At 35.8% G+C, this 23,984-nt stretch overlaps 1 protein-coding gene across 4 annotated transcripts in view; it reads right to left on the bottom strand.

Moving 5' to 3' along the window:
• SS18 (SS18 subunit of BAF chromatin remodeling complex) overlaps positions 1 to 23,984 on the bottom strand; it is a 90,109-nt gene that overhangs the window by 2,465 nt on the left and 63,660 nt on the right. For 3 of the 4 annotated variants that reach the window (XM_019465504.2, XM_019465508.2, XM_019465505.2), the window contains exons 8-10: positions 21,908 to 22,000; positions 21,074 to 21,196; positions 18,144 to 18,277 (exon numbers count right to left, since the gene is read on the bottom strand). In XM_019465504.2, the coding sequence (XP_019321049.1) occupies positions 18,144 to 18,277; positions 21,074 to 21,196; positions 21,908 to 22,000 (350 nt within the window). The remainder of the gene's footprint in view (positions 1 to 18,143; positions 18,278 to 21,073; positions 21,197 to 21,907; positions 22,001 to 23,984) is intronic. The other variant, XM_019465509.2, reaches the window with a different exon arrangement.

A 23,984-nucleotide genomic window follows, 5' to 3' on the forward strand; every position in this document is an offset into this window, starting at 1 on the left:
CTGAGCTGTCAGCACAGAGCCTGACACAGGGCTCAAACTCACACAACAGTGAGATCATGACCTGAGCCAAAGACAGACGCTTAACCGATTGAGCCACCTAGGTGCCCCTTGATTTTGTTGCTTTTAATAAGGTAAACTTGAGCCTGTGGGCTGACAGGACAGAAGAGAAAAAAGAGTACAGATAAAAAGAAGTGATAAATGAGGTAGAATTCTACAAGGGAGGTAAAAAAACATGGTAGGGTTAGATTTTGGAGAAGAGAAGGAACATCTCCTCCTTGAAAAGGAAGAAGAAAGGTAGAAGAGAACCTACTTTAAAAAGATTTATTAACTGTGTTTAAAAGAGATGCTCATAAAAGCACCTATTCTCCAAAAACAGTACTCATAGGAAGCACATAATCAGCTAATTGTTTCCTTTGGCTAAATTTCCCCTTCCAAGTCACATTATTTTATTTCAAGAAAGTATTCTAGGGGCTCAGTCTGACTCTTGATTTCAGCTCAGGTCATGATCTCACGGTTTCAAGAGACAGAGCCCCGTGTCAGGCTCCGTGCGCTGACAGCTCAGAGCCTGCTTAGGATTCTCGCTCTCCTTTTCTCTCTGTCCCTCTCCCACTCATGCTGCTCTCTCTCAAAATAAATAACTTAAAAATGGATGGAACTAGAGGGTGTTATGCTAAGCAAACTTAGGGAAAGACAAATATCCTATGACTTCACTCGTACGTAGAATGTAAGATACCAAACACAAGGGAAGGGAAGCAAAATACAATGTATATAAAATACAATATAAAAACAGGGACAAAACATAAGAGACTCTTAAATACAGAGAACAAACTGAGGGTTTCTGGAGGGGTTGTGGGTAGGGGGATGGGCTAAATGGGTGAGGGGCATTAAAGAAGACACTTGCTTGGATGAGCACTGGGTATTACATAGGGGATGAATCACTGGAATCTACTCCTGAAATCATTATTGTACTATATGCTAACTTGGATGTAAATTAAAAAAAATAAAAAATAAATAAAATGTTTTTAAAAAATTTAAAAAAAGAGAATGTATTCTAGAATTAAACTACTTCTATACCTTAGGATAGTACCCTAAAAGTTTATGTTTCTAAAGAAGAAGATATATTTGAAAATCTCTTGAATGCCACTCTGTATCTAATGGAATCATGCACTATAAAGAGAGTTAAGTATTTTAAAAATATTAATGTACTTCCTATAGTTATATTCAGCAAAATTTAAAGTTAGTGCTCATCTTGAAATATTTATGGGTAGACTATCAAATCTAGAATTTGTTTCAAAATACTCTTAAAAGAGGGGCGCCTGGGTGGCTCAGTCAGTTAAGCGTCCAACTTCGGTTCAGGTCATGATCTCACGGTCCGTGAGTTCGAGCCCCGCATCAGGGTCTGTGCTGACAGCTCAGAGTCTGGAGCCTGTTTCAGATTCTGTGTCTCCCTCTCTCTCGTCCCCCCCCCCCCCCCCCCCGTTCATGCACTGTCTCTCTCTGTCTCAAAAATAAATAAACGTTTAAAAAAAAAAAATTAAAAAAAAAAACACAAAACTCTTAAAAGAAAAAGGTAGCATGGGAGGTATAAAAAGCAACATTAGCAAAATGTTGATAATTTCTGAAATTGGTTGGTAGGTATACAGGGATCCATGATATCCTCTCTTTTGTATTTGTATAAAGATTCCTATAATACAAAGTTTAGAACAAGAACTAGGCAGTCAATGCTTAGCATCTAGGAACGTCTTATTCAATTGCTTAACTCAGCATAGTATTTAGATAATCTAAGTCCCAACTCCATTGTTAACTTTCTGAGTCTAAAAATGCTCTTTGAGACTCAGTTTCTTCACTTAAAATGTAAGACTACTAACATCTCCATCTCTAGATCTTAATTTTCTTTCCATTCATGGTGACATTAATTCCTACCTCATCAGTTTGTTAGGGTACTTAAATAAGAGAGGACATTTTAAAAATTATAAGGTATCATAAATAAGCAAGCCTCAATGCTGGAGGGAAGAGCTCCCCTAGTCAATGTGTGTAATGAAGTATTAATGATGAAAGTGATTACACATATTATGAATCATGTGAAAGCAGAAGAGAGGTTAAGAACTTATATATAAGTTCTTATATATAAGCTATATAAATATAAGCTATAATTTATCTACTATATTATGAATTACTTGACAGTAGTGAGGTCTTAGCCATCCTTATACCCCAAGTACTGAAGAGTGCCTGACACTAATTTATAAGACTTCTTCAATAATGTATGCCAAATACTTTATTCAACCAATTACAAACATTCACTGAGCAACTATTATATGCTCATCACCATAATAAATTTGAAAAACAGGGAAGGTAAAACTTAGAAATAAATAAAGTACAATGATAGAAGTTCTACAGAGTTCAGAAACGAAAAGATTAGGGGCGCCTGGGTGGCTCAGCTGGTTAAACATCCAACTCTTGATTTCAGCTCAGGTCATGATCTCACAGTTTGTGAGTTCAAGCCCTGCATCCGGCTCTGTGCTGACGCGCGGAGCCTGCTTGGGATTCTCCTCTCTCTCCCTCTCTCTCTCTCTCTGCCCCTCCTCCACTCATGTTCTCTCTCTCAAAATAAAGAAACTAAAAGAAAAAAAAAGAAATGAAAAGGTTAACACAGCTAAAATAATTAGAAAAACATTTCAGAGAATGTAGAAACGTTAAGAAAATAGTAAAAATATGAATAGCAGAGAAAAGAAAAAGGGGTATTTCAAATAAAGGAGTAGCTCAAGCAAAGGTATGATGGAAAAACGGGTAAAGAATGCTGAGGCAAGTAGGGAGTAAAAAAGGAATATACAATAATGAGAAGCAGAAGCTAGTAATTACTTGGTAATACAGAACCTGGAGTAACAGAAATAAGTCTGGCTAATATTAATAATAGCTAACTCTTAATATATCTCAATAACTAACACCTTATACACACCTTGGTGTGCCAGACACTAACAAATGCTTTGTGTCCATCTATAACCTATACAGTAAATATTATCTCCACTTTATAAATGAAGAAGTTGCACTGAGAAATTAAGTAAGTTGACCCACACTTGATCCCACTGCTGGGATCAAATGAAACCACAAGCAAGGCCAAAAAAGTATACTGTATATCTGCAACCATTAGCAAATTCTAGGGTTAAAAGTATGGGTTTGGGAGCCAGAAACCAATTTCCACTACTTAACATGAACTAGGATGAACTCCACTACTTAACAGCTTCTTGCCCTTGAGAAAGTTACCTATCCTCCTTTCCTCGATTTTCTCACCTGACAAGGAAGAGTGATCATACTCTCCACCTGAAAAAGTTATTACAGAAGAAAAACCTGAAAATGCTCTTTGGATTACTCAAGAACTGACATTGCTGGAGACAGCTTATGAAAGTGAGTTCTAGTCAGTACAGGTTCTGGTCACTCAGAATTTGCCACCCAGCTGTACCACTTCTTGGCTCTGTCATCTTGGGTAAGTCACTACAACTCTCTAAACCTCAGTTTCTCTATGTCTGCTTTTTCAAATTTTTTTTTTTTCATTACAAAATTCCTCTGATTAGAGTGTAAAGAAATAATGAGAAAGAAAGACAACAGAGTGGAAGGATCCTGCCGTGATGAAGGTAGATGTTGATGGTCTCAACTAAGATAAGGCAGTGGTTACAGAGAACTGGATGGATTTAAGGATGTATTAGGAAGGAGGATTAACAAGATTCTGTCATGTATAAGATGGAGAGAGGGAGGAAGACTTAAATATCAAATATGGCACCTGGCATTCTAACTTAATAATACCTCTCTTCTTTGATAGAGAATATAGAAAGGAGGAGTTAAGTTTGGGTAGAAAAATTATGAATTTGTTTTGGTTATGCTACATTGATATACTTATGATACATCTAAGTGGCGATGTCCAGTAGGCATCTGATTTTGAGAAGCAAGAGTCAGACTGGAAATAGAGATCTAGGAGTCAACGGCATGGTAAACTGAAACCATGTGAGTAAATGAGATTATCTAGGGAGAGTATATTGAATGAAGAGTCTCTAGGCTAGAAACCTGAACAATACCAATCATCTTTAAATTTCTTCCTTTTAAATGTTTTTGAATGCTTATTTATTTTTGAGAGAGGGAGAGTGACAAACAAGAGTGTGAGCAGGGCAGGGACAGAGAGAGAGGGAGACACAGAATCTGAAGTAGGCTCCAGGCTCCGAGCTGTCAGTACAGAGCCCAATGCAGGGCTCAAATCCACAAATGGTGAGATCATAACCTGAGCTGAAGTTGGGACGCTCAACCGACTGAGCCACCCAGGTGCCCCAAAATTTCTTTTATTCATCTAATCAAATAAGTCTTAAAATTATTCTGTCACAGTACTTTTTAGGGATCCCTCCCTCTTCTCTCTCTCTTTCCTTCCATTCCTTTCTTTCAGTAGGCTTCACGCCCAGCAAGGAGTCCAACACAGGGCTTAATAAACTCATGACCCTGAGACCAAGAGTGCGATCCTTAATCCACTGAGCCACCCAGGCGCTCTCTTTCTGTATTCTTATGATCACCATCCATGTTTAGGAAGTAAAGGCCTTATTTATTCACTTACTTATACTTTATTTATCAGTATCTACTGACTACTTGAGATGTTCTACTAGGTGATGGAAAGTCAAAAGTGATAAAAAATAGACATGGTGCTGTCTTTAAAGGACTGACATTCTAGGGGAAGGGAGCATGAAATATGTAATATATAATCTGTCAATGGAGATATATGCTATGTTGAAAAATTTAAACATATAACATAATTAATGAAACTTCCCGACTAAAATGAGGAACAAGGCAAGGATGTCCCCTCTCACCACACTTTTACACCACTATACTGGAATTCCTGGGTTATGCAATAAGGGAAAGAAATAAAGATATGCAGATGACATGATCATCTAAGTAGAAAACCCCAAAGAATCGACAAAAAAAAATCTTCTGAAACTAATAAGCAAGGATCACAGGATACAAGGTTAATATATAAAAATCAATCATTTACCTATATACCAGCAATGAACAAGTGGAATTTGAAATTAAAAACAGTACCATTTATGTCAGCACCCCCAAAAATGAAAATCAGATACAAATCTAACAAAATATGTATAAGATACATATGAGGTAAACTAAGAAAGTGATGCAAAAAATCAAAAAAAAACTGAACAAATGAAGAAATGTCCCACATTTATGGATAGGAAAATCAATATTATTAAAATGTCAATTCTTCCTCACTTGATCTAAAGATTCAACAAAATCCCAATCAAAATTCCAGTGTTATTTGTGGTTACTGACACATTGATCCTAACGTTTACAGTACAAGAAGTATAAGACCCAGAAAAGGAAACAGCCACACAGTATTGAAGAAGAACAAAGCCAGAGGACTGATACTTCCGACTTCAAGACTTACTATAAAGTCACAGCAACCAAGACAGTGTGGTATTGGTGAAAGAACAGAAAAGTAGATCAATGAAACATTACAGAGAGCCCAGATATCAACCCATATAAATAAACTGATCTTTGACAAAGAAGCAAAGGTAATACAATGGAGCAAAGATAGTCTTTTCAACAGTTAGAATAACTGGACATCCACGTGCATGACTCAAGACACAGATCTTACACCCTTCACAAAAATGAACTCAAATTGGATCCTAGACCTAAATGTAAAATACAAAAGAGTAAAACTCCTAGAAGATAACATAGATGAAAACTTAGATGACTCTGGAATTTGGTAATGACTTTTCAGATACAACACCAAAGGCACAATCCATGAAAAAAATAACTGGTAAGATGGACTTCATTAAAAGTAAAATATTCGACTCTACAGAAGACAGAGCAAGAGAATGAGAAGGCAAGCCATGAAGACAATACAATATTTGCAAATGACACATCTAACAAGGACTGTTCCCCAAAATATACAAAGAATTCTTAAAATTCAACAATAAGAAAACAAACAACCCAATTAAAAAATGGTCCAAGACCTGAACTGACACCTGACTAAAGATATAAAGGTGGCAAATAAGTGGATACGAAAAGATGTCCACATCATGTCATTTACAGAAACGCAAATTCTAATAATGAGATACCACTACACACCTATTCAAATCGCCAAGATCCTGAACACTAACAACACCAAATACTGGCAAGGATGTGGAAAGACAGAAACTCTCAATAAATGCTGCTGAGAATGCAAAATGGTAGTCACAATGGAAGACAGTCTGGCAGTTTCTCACAAAACAAAAAGACTCTTACCATATAATCCAGCAACCATGCTTCTTGGTATTTATCGAAATGAGTTGAAATTTATGCCCACACAAAAACCTGCATACGGAAGTTTACAGTTTTATTCATAACTGCCAAAATTTAGAAGCAACCAAGATGTCTCTGAGTAAATGGATGGATAAACAAACTGTGGTACACCCAGACAATGGAATATTACTCAGCCCTAAAAAGAAATATGCTGTCAAGCCACAAAAAGTCCTTAAATGCATATTATTAAGTGAAATGCCAGTGAAATGAAAAGGCTACATACTACCTGATTCCAAGTACATGACATTCTGGAAAAGGTAAAAATATGAAGACATCACTGGTTGCCAGGGGTTAGGGAGGAAAGAGAGATGAATAAAGGGAGCAGAGGAATTTTAGGGCAATGAAACTATTCTGTGTGATACTATAATGGTGGATATATGTCATTATACATTTATCAAAACCCATATAATGTACAACACCAAGAGTGAACTCTAACGTACACTATGGGGTTGGGGTGATAAAGATCTCTTGATGTAGGTTCACTGACTATAACAAATAGAGCACTTTGGTGTGGGATATTGACAGCAGGAGAGGCTATACATATATAGGTTATGCCCATATATGAAAACTCTCTGTACTTTCTGCTGCATTTTGCTGTGAACCTAAAACTCCTCAAAAAAAGAAAGTCTATTTAAAAAACAAATTAAAACATGGGGCGCCTGGGTGGCTAAGTCAGTTAAGTGTCCAACTCTGATGTCAGCTCAGGTCATGATCTCACAGTTCACGGGATCCAGCCCTGCATCAGGCTCTGCGCTGACAGCACAGAGCCTGCTTGGGATTCTCTCTCCCTCTCTTTCTGCCCCTCCCCAGCCCCACACATACGCATGCTCTTCTCTGTCTCTCAAAATAAATTTAAAACAAGAATTAAAATGTTTCCAGTCAAGATGGACCTCCAGCATGAAACAACCAAAAACCACTCAACACATATGAAATAATCCTATTCAGGACACAAAGTAACAAAGGACACCAATCTGAGAAACTAGGAACAAATGAGGTGAGCCCTCTGTATGTTTTACTGCACTGACAGTCTCTACACTGCAGTGTGCGGAGTGAAACTAAGGCTGAGTCTGAGTTAGAGAAATAAAGCTTAGAGTCTGGAAAGAGAACAGGAGCTAGAGTTCACAGGATCAAGTACCAGAAAGGAAAGAAATGCAGAGAGAGAGAATTGTGGAAATCTGAAGAGGAATTCTCTTGAGTATTCAGCATAGTACTGATATGCAAATGTATGCAAGGAAAAATACCAACGCAAGGATTAGGGGAAACAATACTTGGCATTCATAAAGAAATAGTGCCTATTCCCACCAGCCAGAGTGAAACACCTTACAATTCAAGGGCCTGGGTGGAGTACTCAAAAAGATTTTACCTCAGTAGTAGAAATACTTAGCCCAGGACTAAACACTGCTCTGGTCCTGCCTAACAAACCTTAAAAGCAATCCTCATAAGATCAAGCTGTGTCTAAGTTACTTACCTGTATCCTAAAACAAAGCTCCAGTATATTTCTAAGAAGACATACCTTATCTATCACCCAACGAAGTAAAAGTGTTATTCACAGTTTCTGACATACAATGAAACAAAATCATGCATGCAGAGGATGAGGAAAATGACCCATAATGAGAAGGAAAAAAACAAACAATTAATCAAAAGAGACCCAGATGTTAAGAATTATCAGAGAAGGATATTAAAATAGTTATCATACTTGTATTCCATATGTTTAAAAATTTAGGCAGAGACATGGAAGATATAAAAAGGCCCTAAACTGAAATCCTATTTAAAAAACCCAACTTGAAATTCTAGAGATGAAAAATACAATGTCTGAGATGAAAAATACCCGGGAATGGATTAAAAGCAGATAAAAAATGAATAGGAAAACATCAATGAACTTTAAGATATAGCAAGAGAAACTACCCAAAACAAAACAGAAAAAAAGGGAAAATAAAAAATAGAGGATCAGTGTACTATGGCACAACTTTAAGCAATCAAATATGCACATAATTGAAAAGGACAGAAAGGGATACAGAGGTAAGAGACAGGAAAACTACTTGGTCAGAATGTTTCCAAATTTGATCAAAACCATGAAGCCATAAATCCAAGAAGCTATATGAACCCCAAGCATAAAAAACAGATAATTTCACAAAGGGAAAATCGTAAAAAAACAGCCAAAAAAAAAAAAAAAAAAAAAAAAAGTACACTAACTACCAGAAAAGAAAGATAACAGCAGATGCCTCCTTGGAAATAATATAAGCAAGAAGACAGTAGAGCCACATTTTTAAAGTGCTCAAAGTAAAAAAAAAAAAAAAAAAAATCCTGTCAACCTACGATTCTATACCTAGAATAAGTATTTTCCAATAATGGAAGAGAAATAAGCACCTTCTTGAACATACATAAGCTGAAGACCTGCATTACAATAAACATTAAAACAAAGTCTTTCAGGAAAAGGAAAATGATACCAGATGGAACTATGAATCCACCATAGGAGTGAAATGAATCCACCATAGGAGTGAAGAGCACCAGACATAGTAACTACATGAGTAAATATGTAAGATTTTTTCTTATTACTGAAATATCTTTAAAGGATAACTGTTTTTAAAAAACAAAAAAAGTCCATGTACTATATAGTTTATAACATATGTACAAGTAAAATTTATAACATTAACAGAAAGTTGAAAAGGAAAAAATGAAAGTAAACTATTGAAATGGTTCATACTATACATAAGGTGGTATAACATCACTTAAAATATGTTACAAAATGGATGAACCTTAAAAACATTACGCTGAGTAAAAAGAGCCAATCACAAAACATCACATGTTGCATGATTCCATTTATGTGAAACATCCAGAATAGGAAAATCTATACAGACTGAAAGTAAACTACCTGTTTCCCAGGGCTGGGTGTTTAGAGATAAATGAGTATACTGGAAAAAGAAATCCCATTTAATGGTACACTCTAAAATGTTAAGTGAATTGAAGTTCATGAATTAATCAATAAAGATGGTTTTCTGGGGAGCCTGGGTGGTTCGATTGGTTAAGAGTCTGACTCTTGGTTTTGGCTCAAGTCATAATCCCATGGTTCATGGGATTGAGTCCCGCATTGGGCTATGGAATGACAGCACAGAGCCTGCTTGGGATTCTCTCCCCTCCCCCTCCTCCACTCACACTCTCAAAATAAACTTAAATAAATAAATAAATAAATAAATACATAAATAAAATCTATAAAAAATGTTTTTTAAAAGCAGAAAAAAATTGTTCAAAATAAGACAGAAAAAGAAACGGAGAATAAAGAACAATCAAAAAAAAATCAAGATGACAGATATAACCATATTCATAATTACATAAAACATAACGTTCAAAGCCCCTCCATTAAAAGGCAGAGATTGTCAGATTGGATAACAAAGAAGGACCTGACAAATGCTGCCTTCATGAAATACAACTCAAACATAAAAACACAAATATGTTCAAACAAAAGGGATAAGGAGTGCCTGCCTAGCTCAGTTGGTAGCGCATGCAACTCTTGATCTCAGGGTTGTTAAGTTCTAGCCCCATGTTGGATGTAGACATTACTTAAAAATAAAATCTTTAAAAAAGAAATTAAAGGATAAAAAAGATTTATAATTCTATCACTAATCCAAGGAAAGTTGGTGTGGCTATATTAATATCAGACAAAAAGACCACAGAGCAAAGAATACTATCAAGGATAAAGGAAGTTTTTCATAATAGTAAAAGGAGTACATTAATCAACACATAAAAATCCTAAAAATGTGTAAACCTTAAGAAGGTAGCATTCAGATATATGAAGCAGGGGCACCTGGGTGGCTCAGTCAGTTAAGCATCTGACTCTTGATTTTGACTCAGGTCAAGGTCTCAGGGTTGTGAGGTAGAGCCCTGTGTCAGGTTCCACACTGGGCGTGGAGCCTGCTTTGGATTTTCTCTCCCTCTCCTCTGCCCCTCCCCAACTCATGCTTGCTCTCTCTCTCTCAAAAAAACAAAAAACAAAAAACAAAAAACAAAAAAGATACATGAAGCAAAATGGAAAGAACTGCAAGGAAAAATAGACAAACACAAATTATAGCCAGGGATTTAAAATATTTTTCCCAATAACTAACAGAGTAGAAAGAAAATCAGTGAAGATATAGGGGACTTGAATAACACTATCAACCAACTTGATCTGACATTTACAGAACATCCTCACAGGCCAGATTCTGGGCCATAAAGTAAGTCTCAATAAATGTGGAAGAATTCAAGTCACATTAAGTATGTTCTATTATGAGGATGGAATTAAATGTTACAGAAATAAGTTACAGAAAAATATCTGGAAACTCTCCAATATTTAAAAAGTAAATTATATACTTTTAAATAACACTTGGATCAAAGAAGAAATCAGAAGCAAACTCAGGAAATATTTTCAACTGACTGAAAATAAGAACATAATATACACAAATTTGTGGGCTGCAACATAAGAAATACTTAGAGGGGAATTTATAGCAATAAACATCTATATTAGGAAGCGGGGCAGTTCTTGAATCAATGAGAATTCAGCTATTACCTCAAGAAACCAGAAAAGAAGAGCAAATGAAACCCAAAGCAAGCAGAAGTAAAGAAATAATAAGAGGGCAGAAATCAAGGAAACAGAAAAACAAATGGGGGAGGGGTGGGGGGAGGGAATCTATAAAACCAAAAGCTGGCTCTCTGAGAAGATCAATAAAGTACATAAAAACTGCTAGGCAGATTAACTGGGGGAAAAAAAGAGAGAAGAGAAGATACACATTCCCAATATCAGAAATGAAAGAGGTAGTATCACTACTGATACTAGAGATACTAAAAGGATAAAAAAGAAATCAACAAAACAAATGAAATGGACAAATCCCTTAACAAATAGAAACATCTCTTCAAGAAGAAATAGATAACCTGAATACCTTATGTCTAATAAAGAAAATAAGTTTGTAATTAAAAACCTTCCTGCAAAGAAAATCCAGGTCCAAACAGCTTCACTAGTGAATTGCACCAAACATTTTAGAAGGAATAATACTGATTTCATCCACATCCTTCAAGAAAACTGAAAAGGGATCATTTCTTCCCAACTCACTTTATGAAGCCTGTGCTATTTTGATAACAAAACCACATAAAGGCATTAAAAGAAAACTAGAGTCCAATATCCCTCATAGATGCAAAAACTGTTAACAAAATTTTAGCTGATCAGCTCTAATAACATATAAAAAGGATAATACATAGTTTATCCTAGCTACGCAAGATTGATTTAAAACTTGAAAATCAAAGAATATTATTTAACATACTAAATTTAAAAAGGAAAGCTATGATTCCTTCAAAAGATATGGAAAAATCATTTGACAAATTTCAGTATTCATTCCTGATAAAAATTCTCAGCAAACTAGGAATACAAGCAACAAGTTCTATCTTCTATCTGATAAAGGATATCCACACAAACCCTACACATCTCATGTAAGGCTGAAAGGCCGACTGTTAACCCCCTAAGAGCAGGAGTAAGACAAAAGATGTCCACTCTCACTATTTATATTCAACATTGTGTTAAAGGTTTTAAGGTGAGGTTAGATTAAGGGGGAGAAAAGCGGAGCATTCAGATTGTAAAGGAAAAAATAAGTCTTTTTCCACACACATGATTTCTATGTGGAAATTCTGACAATCTACAAAAAAACTACTAGAAATAATAAGTGAGTTAATATTACAGTTCTGGTAAAATATCAATATAAAAAAATAAACTGTACTTTTATACAACCAGCAATTAACAATTGTAAATTAAAATTTTAAAAAATTTACAATAGTATCAAGAATATAAAAATACCTAGAGATAAATCTAACAAGACCTATGTTAAGACCTGTATGCTGAAAACTATATAACGCTGCTGAAAAAAAAAATTTAAAGGGACATATGCCATGCTCATAGGATGGATACTCACTGACCTCATGTTAAGATACAACTCTCTGCGAATCTATATGTGTAAGGCAATTCCCATCAAAATATCTGTAGGCTTTTTGTAGAAATTGACAAGCTGATTATAAAAATCATATGGAAATACAAAAACCCAAATGCCTAAACAATTTTGCAAAGGTTAAACCTGAAAAACTAACAACACCCGATTTCAAAACTTACTGTAAAACTATAGTAATAAAGACAGCATGGTATTGACATAAAGACAGAGAAATAGGTCAGTCCAGAAATAGACATATTTATGATTTTCAGCAAAGGTTCAAAGACAACTCAGTGAAGAAAGGTTAATCTTTTCAACAAATAGTGCTGAGAAAATTAGCTATCCATTTGAAAAAATAAGATGCAAACTTCAATTCGTGCTTCACAGAAAAATTAACTCAAAATGGATTATAGACTTAAATGTAAAGCCTAAAAAAATAAGGCTTCTAGGGATGCCTGGGTGGCTCAATGGGTTAAGCACCCAACTCTTGATTGCAGCTCAGGTCCTGATCTGCGAGATCAAGTTCCATGTTGGACTCTGCGCTGACAGTGCAGACAGAGCCTGCTTGGGATTCTCTCTCTCCCTCTCTCTCTGCCCCTCCCCTGCTCATGTTCCCCCCCGCCCCTGCCAAAAATAAAGTATAAAATTAAATTAAATTTTTAAAAAATATAAGGCTTCTAGAAGAAAGCATTAAGAGAAAATATTTGTGACTCTGGGTTAAGTGAAGATTTCCCACACATAAAACCAAAAGCATGATCCATAAAAGACAAAGTTGATAAATTCGACTTCATAAAAATGTTAAAGTTCCTGTCTTCAAAAAACAATGTTGAAACAATGAAAAGAGAAGCAACAGACTGGAGAAAAATATTTGCAAATTATGTATCTGATAAAGGATTTGTATGTACAATATACAGAGACCTCTCAATATTCAATAAGAAAATAAGGGACTGAATTTTTTTTTAATAAGCAAAAGATTTGAACAGATATTTCAGAGAAGATACATAGATGGAAAAATAAGCACATGAGAAGATAAGTCATTATCACTTGTCCTTTAGGACATGAAAATGAAAAGCACAATAAACTATACCAGACATACACCAGAATAGGTAAAATTGAAAAGACTAACTCACTGACAAGTATCAAATTGTGTACTTTTAATATATGCAGTTTATGGAATGTCAATAATACTTCAAAAAAGTTGTTTAAATACAGAAGGGTAGGAAAATACAGTAGTCCCCCCTTACCCACAGTTTTGCTTTCTACAATTTCAGTGACCTGTGGTCAACTGCGGTTCAGTAGCAGATGATCCTCCTGACATATCGTCAGGTCAATAGCAGCCCAACACCATGTCACATGCATACATCTTCACCTCACTTCACCTTATCGTGTAGGCATTTTATCAGCTCACATCATCACAAGGGTGAGTACAGTACAATAAGATATTTTGAGAGAGAAAGACCATATTTGTATAACTTTTATTACAGTATATTGTTACAATTATTTTTCTATTCTTTACTGTTAATCTCTTCCTGTGCCTAATTTAAAATTATACTTTACCATAGGTGTATTTACATAGGTAAAACATAGTATATACAGGGTTCAGTACTATCTGTGGTTTTTAAGAGTCTTAGAACGTATCCTCTGTGGATAAAGGTGGGCTACTATAAAGTGAGGCAATGCAAGATGTTACTGTTTTACATAGGTAGAAGGACTCCTTGATATGATACGGTGACAGAACAGAGCAGAGATTTGAAGAGAGGGAGGAAGCCAACTATACGTCTCGGGGAAGAGTTCTGGCAATAAAGGGTGCAGCAAATACAAAGGTTCTGAGGTAGAAATATGCTTGATGTGTTTAAGGAACAGTAAAGTGACTGAAGCAAAGTGAATGAGAGCAGCTATAAATACAGAGATGAAGTGAGGGGTGCCTGAGTGGCTCAGTCGATTAAGCGTCCAACTTTGGCTCAGATCATGATCTCAAAGCTCATTGAGCTTGAGCCCCACATCGGTTTCTGTGCTGACAGCTCAGAGCCTGGAGCCTGCTTCAGATTCTGTGCCTCCTTCTCTCTCTCTCTGCCCCTCCCCCTCTTGTGTGCTCGCTCTTTCTCTCTCTCTCTCAAAAATAAATAAATAAACATTAAAAAAATTCTAAAAATACAGAGATGAAGTGGTGGCACAGGTAGTGGGGGCACAAGTCATGCAGGACTTTGTAGGTTATTCTAAGGTCTTGCTTTTACTTTAAGTAAGACTGAAGTCACCACAGGGCTTTGAGCAGTGGGGTGGCATAATCTAATGTTTTTAAAAGATCATTCTGGGTCCTATGTGGAGCATATCCTATAGCAGAGCTAGGACAAAAGCAGAAGACCAGTTCAGGTGAATGACAGTCGTAACTCTGACTTGGGTAAGAGCAGAAGGTTGTAAAAATGGCCAGATACTGGATATATTTTGAAGGGAGAGGTGATGAAATTTGCTGGTTGAGAAGATGCTTGATTTGCAAAAAAGAGGGGAGCCAAGATGACTCCAGGTTCTTGGCCTGAGGAACTGAAAGAATCAAGCTGCTGTTTAGTGATATGGGAAGAAATGATGGAGAAACAACAGCCCCTAGCAAGGCTTGTCTTCAGTTTCCCCCCTTTGAATTCACTGTGCACACCGCTAGAATAGTCATCTGCCTAAACCACCACTATAATTATATTACTATTGGATTTAAGAATCTGTATTAGTTTTCTGTTCCCTTCATTATCTTGAAGAGGTGAACTACTTTACCTAAAATGAAAAGACCAACAAGTGTTTGGATTGGGGGATACAGATAAGGTGAAATCTCTGATAAATATGGGCAGACTACTAACACTGAAGTAGCTAAAATGGTCCCCTCTTCATAGCCGTTTCTAATGGGGAAGGAGATGTGGCTGGCATCTAGCCAAACGTCATGGGTCTTTTTCTATAGTACCATCCCAAATTCCTAGGAACTTTATGGAGTGGAATAATTATAATGAAAGAGGTAGTGTATCACATATCTATCATATATGCTATATATCACAACACATAATCTTTCACATATCATGTTCACCAAGTGCCAGGCACAGCTAATATATTATATACATCATTTAAAATGTCTTATAAAGGCTTCAAATGATGTCAGGATAAAGTCCAAGTCCTGTAACATGGCTTGTGAGAGTCTTCCCAATCTAAACCTAACTTCTCTCTCCAATCTTGCCTCTCCCTCCCCATGCTTCTGCTTTACTCAACCACACCCCTTAACACTAGTAGTCCTTTGTGAATGCACCTTTTTCTGACTAGAATACACTTCCCTCTTCTATGTCTACTTGTCTAATACCTACTCGTCCTTGGGCCCTCACACTATTATAATACTTCCCAAAGAACATTTTTTCTGTGATCTAGATTAGTATCCCCCTTCCACAAAAGTCTTGACTTCAAGGACTTCTCACACTATATTATATCACCTGTTTATTCTTCTGGATCTCACCTAGATTTATCTAGATTTAAGTTCATAAAGGTAGAGTTTATGTCTATCTTTATTTCCCAATGTACCCCGATCGTAGATACTTGGCATATAAATGTTGCTCAAGAAACATTTACTTAATGACTGATGTTAAGTTTAGGGGATTTAGAAATACGTCATTTAGAGAGAAAACAGTTAGTTTAGTGCACAACATGCTGAAGTTGATGGCAATGGCAAGACATCCAAATAGAGATATTCTGTACAAGTTGAAAAAATGGAGCTGAAGTTGGTTTGCAGAGGGTGGGCTAAGGATACTGAAAATATAAGACAGGGTGAGTAGAGAGACCAAGAAAAACACTGAGCCAAACATTTTTACTTAAAAGAAAGACAAGAAACAAGTGAGACAAGAAAATGAAACAATAAAGAAGGAATCACTAGAAATCTAAGAGAAGTAAAGAAGCACAGTAATTAGAAGCAAAGAAGACCATTCAGGAATGGAAAATAGGAACATGTGTCAAATGTGTCAAAAGTGAAGGCAAGAGGGGCACCTGGGTGGCTCAGTTGGTTGAGGGTCCAACTCTTATTTTTGGCTCAGGTCATGATCTCACGGTCGTGGGATTGAGCCCCGCATGGGGCTCCACACTGAGGGTGGAGCCTGCTCGGGATCCTCTCTCTCCCTCTCCCTGTGCCTCACCTGCTCGTGCACAGGCACTCTCTCTCTCAAAATAAACAATAAACATCCAAAAGTGAAGTTAGAGAGACCAAAAGAGCTAGCTGTTCCACCAGCCATAGGGAGCATAGGACCTAAAATAGTGCCCAGCACATGAAGATAATTAATAAACATTTGTTGACTGAAAGAATAAATGATCAGAAGCTCATTTTTTAAAAAGTTAACTTGTGGGGGTGCTTGGGTGGCTCAGTCAGTGGAGCATGGGACTCTTTGATCTTAGGGTCGTGAGTTCAAGCCCCACATCAGGCGTGGAGCCTACTTCAAAATATCAATCAATCAATTAATTAATTATAAATAGATAAAAATTAAAAAGTTAACTTGTGGATTAGAATGAGCCTAAACCTTGTGCTCAGGAATCTTGCCCTTAAGCACTCATTAGCCAAGACTTTTTTTACTTTAAAATCTAAATAAAATTTCTGCCTAACCCTTTGATTAATAGTGTTTTTTTAAATATATTACTCATTTGTCCTTACCCTTTTAAGTCTCTTTTATCTCTTTTATCACTTAAATAGGAAGTGTCAGTACAAGGGGTTGTAGGCTTGAGAGAGCACTGATAAAAAAATTGCTCATACCTCAAGTTCTGATTAGTACTGCACTGTGTTGTTCCTCAAACCAGATCACCAACACTGGCCCTGGAACCATAACTTACAAAAAAAAATAAGTTGTTTTAGGTAGCTTAAGTAGTGAGCAGACCAGATTTTCCTCACTAGAAGGTCATTAGACAAATCTGAAATCAATCTAAGGAAACTGCCAACATAATACATCATTTTCATTATAATTTAGAGTATGCATAACAGCAAGATTCAGAAAACAATGACTGTGGCACAGATTAGTTAAGTCTGAAAAGTTTACTGGTGAAAAGAAGGAACTTAAATAAATACTAGGTTCAAGAGGATACAGTCATCTTAGAATGAGCTACATCTCTACATATGTGAAAGCAGAAGGAAAGATAACAGGGGATAAACGTTAAAAAAAAAAAAAAATTTTTAACGTTTATTTATTTTTGAGAGAAAGAGAGAGAGAGAGAGACAGAATCCGAAGCAGGCTCCAGGCTCTGAGCTGTCAGCACAGAGCCCGACGTGGGTCTCGAACTCGCGAGCCATGAGATCATGACCTGAGCCGAAGTCGGACGCTCAACCGACTGAGCCACCCAGGCATCCTGAGATAAACATTTTTAATACTTGAAATAAGGGATATGAAAGGAGGCAACAGAGGCAGAAGTAACTATGGATTTAAAGAGACAGGACACCACCAATGTGGCAGAAGGTAATGGATATGCTGAAACAAAGACAAGAGCTACTAAGAGAGTTGACACAGATGGATTCCATGTCTCTATATGTCAACGCACAGTCTTCAGCAATAAATGTGAAGGAGATGAGAGAAATCAGGGGCTTTAGAAGAGGGAATGATGTCTGGAATGCCCGGGTAAAGACCAGAGAGAGAGAAAGAGAAAGAGAATATGAGTATGAATGGATGCTGGGTCTCAGAGATAAGACATGTTTTACATGTGACAGTAACTATGGTCAGCTGTGCTAGCATTCTATGAAAAAGACTTAAAAGTAAATTTTTTTTTGTTAACTCATATACTATGAACAGGAGGAGGGAAAAACAAGCCTTCAAGTGAAAAACAACCTTATCAAGGGTGAGCAAATAATGGGGCAATCACACAGTTGGCCAAATAATTTACCTGGTCATATCCATAAGGCCTCTGCTGTGGCGGCTGTGGTGGTCCAGGCTGCGTTGGTCTATAACCCCCATACTGCTGACCTTGTCCTTGTGGGTAGTTAGGATACTGAGGACCTGGACCACCCTGTGAAGGACCTGCAAAATAATTAACATAAACAAAAGCCCAGATAAAAACAGAATTCTTGAAAGGGTTTAGAACCAGGTGTTATCACGTTTTTATATCTAAACAAAAAAGATAGTTGGTATCTTGATCTTCTCAAATGCTTTTTGAAATAAATTCCAAAGGTTCTAAGAATGAAAATATTATAAGGATAGTGCCATGTACAAAATGTTTTGATTCGGTGTAACCAGTGAGCTATGTGTTAGTCATGAATTTTTTTCCAAATATGTAAAAGCGACTCAAGAGTTGTTAAGCAGGTTAATTCCATGGTATCAAGAAAATTCATCTACACCACTACTAGAAAGTTAACCACTATAAGCAACAGGTAAAAGAAAAAGCAACAAGGGCCCTGGGTGGTTCAGTCAGTTAAGTGTCAACTCTTGGTTTCAGCTCAGGTCATGATCTTACGGTTCATGAGTCTGAGCCCCTCACGGGCCCAGCTTCAGGCTCTCTCCTTCTCTCTCGCTCTCTCAAAATAAATAAACTTTAAAAATAAAAGTAAAAAGTAAATAAAAGAGAAAGCAAGAAGCAGATTCAAATTAAAATACTGAAATAATTTCTGAATAAAGTTTGAGAATCAATGATATTTACAGCTGTATGACTCTAGATTTACACTTGCAATCACCAGAGAATCATAAAGAATAATTTTCCATGAAATTCTAGATTGATATTTGCAATCACCAAAAGAATGCTTTATGCTCTGCATTAATAAGTTTACTACCACAATATTTTCAAACCAAAACCAAAGACTTGAAAAGCCACAGGTTGCATGTGAAAAAACTTGATTCAAAAGTTACACTCTGTGTACCAATCACCTTTAATACTTAACCCATAAAAATGAATGATTTCCAATTCCAGAGATGGCAAGGGACTAATTTGGCTTGCCAAACAAATATGTCTGTTTCATAAATTCTACTACTGCCTATTGTAAAGAATGCTTTATAAAGCATAAGCCGAAAAGCTTTGACACTTAAATGTTTTCTATCATAGCCATTCAAAATCTGCCATAAAAAAACACTGATGGCAGAGGAAAGTGTCAAAGAGAATAAATGTTCAAGCTTAAATAAATTCCATCGGTCTATTATTTATTTAATTATTATACACTGAATTATTAAAAGTCTAACTCTTCTATTAGAAGAAAGTATGACAACACAAGCCTACAAATAAGCAAAATGGCAACTTCTCCTTTGGGATTCCCAAGGTCGAACAAAACAGCAGTTAACTACTCTAACCAAAAATACATTTCATTTACTCTCTCTTCCCACTGAAAATAATATTTATCTTAAATAAATGAATTCACCTGATTTAACCACATCGTATTTGTTTTCACGTAAACACAGTAAAACCAGAATACTTATTCAAAATACAAATATTCAATGGTCAGGAAATGAAAATGCCATTTGAGAAGAGCAAGAATTCCTTTGTAAAAACAAGAAATCCCGGGATGCTTGGGTGGCTCAGTTGGTTAAGTGTCCAACTCTTAATCTCGGCTTAGGTCTTGATCCCAGAGTCGTGAGTTTAAGCCATGCTGGAGCTCACTTAAAAAGACAAAACAAATAACAAAAACAAACAAGAAATCCATGGAATATTTCTAAAATAATTTGTTTAATGTTTATTTTTGAGAGAAAGAGAGCACAAGCGAGAGAGGGGCAGAGAGAGAGGGAGACACAGAATCCAAAGCAGACTCCAGGCTCTGAGCTGTCAGCACAGAGTCCGATGTAGGGCTCGAACCCACGAACCGTGGGATCATGACCTGAGCCGAAGTCAGACGCTTAACCAACTGAGCCACCCAGGCGCACCATCCATGGAATATTTCTAAAATCATATCTCAAATTAAAGAACTAGAACTTATCAGTTTGGGGGGGAAATGCCTGGCTCCTAATACCTGACCAAATTTCAATGCATAAGTTGAAGACACAAGAGAATTTCAATCTGATTTTGGTTCTGAGACTTGCTATAACGAGTAGAGAGAGGTGCCCAGAGTAATCTCAGAGCTTAAACTAATGAATAAAAATAATAAAATATTACTGATGTAAAAAAGAGACTATGTTAGCAAGAGATGATGTCAGATTAATAAGCAGTTACTTCTCTAGCATTAGAACCATATTTTCATATATAGAGAGTAGTGACAGTGGCCTAAAATTTACGAATGAGAGATCAGGTCTTTATCATTCCCACTCCCTGTCTAATAAAGTTATTTAAAGCTAGATATCCAGCTACTATAACTCTTATAGTGAGTTTATAATAAGAAAATACAGCTATACTTCCCCAAACTCTGTAAGATACATAACAGCAATAAATACACCCCTATGGATGCGTATATTGCTATTTAACCAAAGAATGACAAAAACATTTTCTTTATGCATTCCAAATAAATCTCATTTGTACTCCAAAAATCAATGTTATTTTTCATAGTAACAGTCATTAGTTTTAGAAATAAGTTTGCTAAGCGAATTATGTAGATATGGTCAATAATCACCCAATTCATCGGTTTTCCAAGCACACACAAAGCTACTGGCTGGGCATGAATGCCAACGAGGTTTAAGAACTCATTTTAAATGATTACATACCTTACCTTTGGTCAATGAACCCCCTCTAGTTTATGTTTCTTTTTAAATGGATTACCAGTTTACTGGAGAAAAAACATTTTCAATTACTCAGTCAGTAATAGACTGAGCTAAAATCGTATTTTTGACAAGAAGAATTCTTAGAGAAATAAACATTAAATATGTCCTTCAATATTTCAAAACAAAACTGCAAAAAACTATTACCGTAGCCCTGCTGCTGTCCTGGATAGCCCTGCTGCCCTGGGTACTGCTGTTGCTGGGGTGGATATCCCTGTTGGGGAGGTGGTCCTTGGTAAGCATCTTGCTGTTGGCCATATTGTGAATTTCCTACAGGATAATTGGAGAAGAGAAAAAAAAAAAAACTGAGAAGTTTGCTTAATTAACTTTTTTACTCTAAGATGCATAGCCAACAACACAAGAACAAAATGAAATGCCATATTGATTTTTGAAAGTTAACAAAACAAAGAAAAAACTCAAACCAAACAGAAGGATTTCGGCCAAACAAACTGCAGTTAAAGCCAATTTTGCAAGGTTGAACTGCAGCATTTTCAGCGTCTCTGCCATACGAGCATTACATTTACTGGAACATCACAGTCATAAGATCATGACTATGCTAAATAAAATAAAAAAGACAAAATTAAAGACAGCTACAAGAGCACACACTAGCTACACAAGATCAGCAAGCTGTTTCCTAAAGGCACTATACTTATATGTAAAATTATACATATGTAAACACACACAAGAAAAAAAAATTGGATTGATGGATTTATGTTCAAATAGAAAATTTCCACTGAGGAAAAAATTATTTTTAAATGTTTTAGTCTTTTTATTGTTGTTAGAAATGGCAAGTCATGGTTACACATTTTAAATATTTGTAAGGAAATTATTTTAATTGTTCTGGGCTCCCTGTAACTTTCAAGACAGCCAGCAACTAGTATTCTACAAGAGCTTTGCATGGGTAGAAGTTGTCTTATGCAAGAATTTTCATTCCTGTAGGAGGGGATATATATGTGTATGTGTGTGAAGGTATATAGATACCTCCTTCGTAGTAATGTTGTGAGGAATCCTCATAAGGCCTATCGTAGCCTTGTTCAGGATACGACGGTTGCTGATAACCGTAATCATTATGACCTACATCAATTCGACAAGAGACAGGAAGAAACGTTAATGGCCACTGAGTGAAAACCCTAAATATATTTAAACTTTCAGATAAAATTGAAAAAAAGAAAAAGAAATGGAAATACATAAAAAATAATTTCAATTGCATTAGCCAAATATTTACCAATGTGATTGTTTCCATATTGAGATAACGTGCAAATTTTTTAAAAGCAAAAACAGCAGTTTTAGAAACATTACACTTAGTCTTAACTGATCATCCTCATCAAGGGGGGGGGGGGAGAAAAACTTTATCTTCAATTTTTTTAAAAAAAGAGAGAATGAAAGCATTTAGGCCTTTCACATGTAAATAACTTGAATTAAATTAGAATGAACAAAGGAAGCAATTATCATATTTTGTCAAACACCTGTTCTGCTGGTCGCCAATTCCACAGCATATGCTAAAACAATGCAAAATATAAAAAAGCTCCATAAGTTTTTTTCCCCTGAAAGAAACTGAAACAAATTTTTCACATTCTATTTACTTGCATAATGTATCTCATAAAGTTATTTTCAGATATAAGAACATTATTGCTTAACGCTGCCATTCTAGAAGTCTTTAGAAAGTATTTCTAGAGTATCATAAACATATACCTACATAAAATTAATACTGTGTTAAGTGCTAGAGTACCCCTTTAGTATTAAGGCTCGATAAACTTTATGACTGGACTTTAATGAAAATCAATAGTCTAGTTCTTTTAACTAAGCAGTACTAAGAAAATAGAGGAAATAACACTTCAGTTAGCTAAAATCTAAACTAAATTTTCAAAGAATGCCTAATTAAGAAGGAATACAGTTATGAATAAATGTTTTACACTGAGTAGTGTTTTAGGATTCCAACATTCCCAAACTACCTCAGAAATATCTACATTAAGGGTTGGCAAACTATGGCCTGCAGTATAAATATGGCCAGTAGCTTGTTTTTGTAAATAAAGTTTTACTGGAACACAGGCATGCCCATTCATATTTCCTACAGCTATTTTCATGCTACAACAAGGGTTCAGTAGTTGAGACTAAGACCATATGGCCCACAAAGACTAAAATACTTACTCTCTGCCTCTTTACAGAAAGAAGTTTGCCAACTCCTAATCTATATATTTACTGGCATAAATATCTGGTAAGAAAATATCCAATGCTGTTTCAGAAAACTGTTGTTATGAATGGAATACTCTACATAAATGTGAGAAAAAGATATTAATACACACCTGTGCAAAAATGATACCATTTAGATTTTTTAATTCCCTGATGTAATAAGTAATTTACAGTAACCTTAAAGTTCTGATATATACAAAAATAATATGTCTATCTATTCTGAATAGAAAGGTCATATTTATAACAACATATATTACACATTTCAGGAAATACACAGGACCAAAATAATAGTGTCAAATTCAACTCAGTTATATAAAACGCATTTTACAAATTAAAACAATTATTTACTTTCAGACTTCCTAATAAATAAATTTAACAAACTAGATTTCACTTCTTTAAAACATCCACAGTATATAAACATTCTGAAGTTTTTCACTGAAAAAAATCTTAATATAATGTCTACATGTGAAACAACCAAAAAAAAATCCAACATTCTGAATATTCAGGGCAAGAAAACCTGAGATTTAAAAAAATATGTCATTTTCTTATAAGAAATATCCGTACACATCCTATCACTGGCAAAAACATTTATCATATGCAAAATTCTACAGGTGAGTGTTTGCTCTGCCTCTGCAGTAAAAACCAGTATCCTTATACTGATGTACCTTTATGCTTTACATATGAACCCAAAACTGGCAGCTAAATGATTTTTTAAATACACCACATTCTATCTTCTTACTAGTTTACATTAGCTTCAAATCGCCAGTCCCAACACTTTAGCTTTTAATTTTTAGTTTCTCCAAGTTTCTCTGTTAAATAGTTTACTTAAATATACCAGGGGAGCTTCCTGGATAAATGAAGATTTTGA

The sequence above is a fragment of the Panthera pardus genome, unplaced genomic scaffold (genome assembly GCF_024362965.1).
Source record: "Panthera pardus isolate Hobbes unplaced genomic scaffold, ASM2436296v1 HiC_scaffold_15, whole genome shotgun sequence".
Lineage (NCBI taxonomy): Eukaryota > Metazoa > Chordata > Mammalia > Carnivora > Felidae > Panthera > Panthera pardus.